This window comes from Equus przewalskii, unplaced genomic scaffold, assembly GCF_037783145.1.
Source record: "Equus przewalskii isolate Varuska unplaced genomic scaffold, EquPr2 contig_452, whole genome shotgun sequence".
Lineage (NCBI taxonomy): Eukaryota > Metazoa > Chordata > Mammalia > Perissodactyla > Equidae > Equus > Equus przewalskii.
The window spans coordinates 514,248-518,570 of NW_027227607.1; the positions used below are offsets into that span (position 1 = coordinate 514,248).

The 4,323-nt window shown below is 34.1% G+C and overlaps 1 protein-coding gene across 1 annotated transcript; it reads right to left on the reverse strand.

Moving 5' to 3' along the window:
• Positions 1-234: 234 nt before the first annotated feature.
• On the reverse strand, positions 235-1,212 carry LOC139081316 (olfactory receptor 5T1-like). Its single transcript, XM_070606791.1, has one exon. It carries the CDS (start codon positions 1,195-1,197, stop codon positions 235-237), a length of 963 nt encoding a protein of 320 aa, XP_070462892.1. The 5' UTR covers positions 1,198-1,212.
• Between the last annotated feature and the right edge of the window lie 3,111 nt (positions 1,213-4,323).

A 4,323-nucleotide genomic window follows, 5' to 3' on the forward strand; every position in this document is an offset into this window, starting at 1 on the left:
TATCTCTCTACATATAAACTTAGAAGCAGTTGGATAACAGTTTTCTGCATGTGTAAACACTGCATAGATAGCTGGTTGACTATGACCTTTATTTAACAATTTCTGAGAACAGAAAGGGACTATGAAACTAAAAACAATACTTTAACCATAACTCTTTGATATAGAGACAATGAACACGAATTTTAATTGCTTTCAATTGAATATTTAGTGTGAAGAGTATATATTATTGATAAATCAATTTTTCCCAAACACTCTTTTTACTGCCTCTTTTACATCTTTATTCCTTAAACTGTAGATGATGGGATTCAGCATGGGAATGGCAATGCTGTAAAAAATCGACACTATCATGTCCCGGTCCAAACAGTAGCTGGAATTTGGTCTCACATACATGGAGAAGACTGTTCCATAAAAAAGTGACACTCCAGTTAGGTGAGAGCCATATGTAGAAAAGACTTTTTGTCTCCCTTCAGCAGAACGCATCCTCAGAATGGCCAACAGAATGAAACCATAGGAGACCAGGACAATCAGGATAGTGACAATTTCAATAATGCCTGTAAAGTAGAAGACTAGAAGATGGTTTTTGCTCGTGTCAGAACAAGAAATGGCGAGGACAGGAGGGATGTCACAAAAAAAATGTCTAATTTCATTAGATGCACAGAAGGATAGGGTAAATGTTGCCCCTGTGTGCACTGAAGCATTAAAAATGCCACAAAGATAGGAAAAGATGATGAGTGGCACGTAGACCCTGGGTGATATGTTAACTGAATACAGCAGAGGGTTGTAGATTGCTACATAGCGATCATATGCCATTGCAGCCAGGAGAAAGCATTCTGAGGTTGCAAAAGTAACATAGAAAAACATCTGTGCTGCACATCCAAGGAATGATATAGTTTTATTCTCTGACAGGAAATTGATTAACATTTTTGGGGTGACAACCGAAGAAAGGCAGGCATCCAAGAATGATAACACACTCAGAAAATAGTACATAGGGTTGTGGAGCCGGGAATCCCCAATAACCAACACAATCTGTCCCAAATTTCCTACCAGAGTGAAAAGATAGATTGTTAGAAATAGCAAAAATAGGAAGAGTTGCACCTCAAAATCACCCAAGAAGCCCACCAATATAAACATGGTAACTTCACTCGTATTCTTCACCTGGACTGTGTATAAATCTACATCTGATGGCAACTCTGGCATTTCAGATTTTATTTTTATGTTCTAAATGCAATATTTTTGGAAATAGAATGCACTCAGTTACATCCTCACGTTTGCTTCTGAGAAGAGCATATTGGAATCCTTGGCAGTGAAGGAATAGGCAGTGATGAAGAAGTTGAGTTCAAGTGGATGTATCGCCCTGTATCGATAAAGTAATTATTTCATTTGGTTGCTTGATAAATTTATCACGTGAAGAAAAGCCAATTTACTTGGTTTAATTGTTAGTGTATTTTATCTTACACTTACTCCCTCCTCTCTTCATATTACATCACCTTAAAACTCACAAAGACAAATAAATATACAAATTTTTAAACGCAAAAGTATTATAATAGATAGTACTACACATCTGAGTTTTAATCCCAGGTTTTCCACAGTGTACATGACAAGCCTTTCCTTAAAGTTCATAATTAGTAAAATTGAAGCAAATACACTTAAATCACAAGATTGGGTTGAAATAAACTATAAAATCAACGTGAAAATTATTTAAATTTTAAAATATTCCCAGGTGGCTAGAAAATGCAGTGTTAGACTTACTTTTCAGCTTGTTGTACGAAGCACCCTTTTCCAATCAAACAATTTGATATCTTTTCTGGCTATTTTCCCATTTCATTAGGACTTCTATAACAGTAGTGAATAGAACAATAGATGTTATTCTGGAGGTAGATTCAATTTGTTAGGAAACAAAGATAGAGCATTGTGTTTTGTTTTGTCTTTCCATTTTCTTTCTTTGAAACACATAATACTAAAGTATCCATTTTGTTCTCCACAATTTATAATACTGCTAATGTTTTTCGAATTTTAACCAAATACCAATGTAAAATTTTTCTCTATTCATATACTTATTATCCCTGCAAAGACCTTGGGTGTATTTTTGAGACATATTTCTGTCAAAATAAATCATGGCCATTTTTTATACCTCCTTAGAAAGTTTCTAAAATTTCTATAAAATAAATATCTTCTAACAAGAGATAATACACTGTTTATAGAAGCTATTGCCAACAGAATTAATTCCTTATTTAAACCACAATATCCTATTTTATATCTGGTATATTTTTATATGCCATCAGATTGTTTCTCTTCTGGGGGAGTATAATGAAAGGAAAGTGTATATTAAACAAAAAGTTAAAGAGTCACCTGTATCTGGATTGAAAGTCTCCATCATTGAAGCATTATTAAACACTGCATCTATTATATTTAGGAGTAAAATTTCAGCAGGGAGACTGGTGTGTATCCTTTGGCTTTTCACAGACCAAAATGTATTTAAAGGGGTGAAAAATCTATCATGTTCAGGGTTTGGCTGAATTCAATGACCTACAGATGATTTATGTTCCTAACATGAAACACACCACATTTTTTGTCATATTGAGATGACCATGCAGCAAGAAGAGAATGAGCAAAGTGTCATTAGAAGGTAAAGAAAGTCACGTCTTTATTTTTGCAGGAGGTCCTCCTAGTTTTATGTCACAGATTTTCCTAATATATGGAATAAATAGCTTTTCAAGGGTGGGATTATGAACAAAAATGCTCATTTAATCCTTACAGAATTCTACAGTAAAAAAATACTAAGGTACATACTGACCTCTGTGTTAATTTAAAAAACTCACATATTATTCACAATAACTCACAAACCCAACTGAATTATAATAAATTTTAGTTTTGTTTGAATGGTTATACTAATAAAATAACATAAACCTAAATTAATAACAACATATTAATGTATATTTTAGGCATCACAAAAATACATTTATGTTTATAAATTTCCTCATTTTTCTATCTTTCTTCATAGCTCTCTCTCTCTCTCTGTCCCTCTTTCTCTCTTTCAAGAATACATGGATTCTTGTTATCTATTGAGTCAGGGATCAAACAGGAATTGAGCAAACAGGAAGAAGCACAGTGAAAAAACTAACATGATGCAAGCAAATTTTGAAAATTTGCCAATAGGTGGTCTACTAAAGGAATCCATTACAAAATGCAGGTTAACTGACATACACAGAGGAAATATCAGCTACATTACAATTCTAACCTTTACTTAACTGATGTGTTCAAGACCAGATAATTGTGAAAGAATAAGAATATTTTATTTGGACCCTAAAACCCTGTATTAAAATCTCAGATTTAATACCTATTCACAGAGTGAACTTGGGAAAGTAACTATTCTTCCAAATCTAATAATAGCTAAAATTGTCCAAATATTCAGGCGTATCTTTGATACTACATGAACATTATGTGACTTCAAAATGCTTGTTTATGAGATTCATTAAAAGGTCTTACTAAAGTGTCAATTTTATGTGAAGGCTACACATAAATGAAATGGCTTTCAAATTTTATTTAACTACAACAAAATACATAGGGAGCTGTAAAATCAATTTTTCATCTAAGCATTGAGCAATGAACCAGCTCAAACCAGAAGCTAAGTATTTCTTTTTTTCTCTGCTTTTTCTCCCCAAATTCCCCCAGTACATAGTTGTACATTTTAGTTGTGAGTCCTGCTAGTTGCGGTATGCGGGACGCCACCTCATCATGACCTAATGAGCAGTGCCATGTCCACATCCAGGATCCGAACTGGCAAAACCCTGGGCCACCAAAGCAGAGTGTACAAAATTAACCACTCAGCCACGGGGCCAGCCCCTAAGTACATAGCTGTACATATGTTTGTTATTTGACATTTAATATATATTAAAATATCAGTCTCATGAGATTAAGCCCAGTGAATCCCAATATTAATTATCAGGCATCTTAAAAATGCATCTCTGTCCTTACATTCTGACTTTGGACATGTCGGTAAAATACGAATCAGTTTTTGTAACCCCTCTGATAATTTGGCCCATAATAAATTTTTCATAACTCTTAATATCTCTGATCTTATCTGTAGGGCAAGCATGTGGTTTATGAATGGGGACATGTTTTATTCCCAGTCATGTCCCATTAGAGCAATTATCCACTTCACTGTAGGAAATTGAGGGGAGAATAGATAAAAGCCTGAGGTTTATTTACTTTCTCCAAGGTGTTCTTCAAACAGACATCTCTGTCAACTAATATTTAGGAAGATTATAACTGATTGTGTTTACATTTAGCTAATCTCACGTTAAGAGAGAGGCTAGAAAGACA

Coding starts and splice junctions, on each gene's coding strand:
- LOC139081316 (XM_070606791.1), bottom strand. CDS start 1,197: ATGCCAGAGTTGCCATCAGATGTAGATTTATACACAGTCCAGGTGAAG.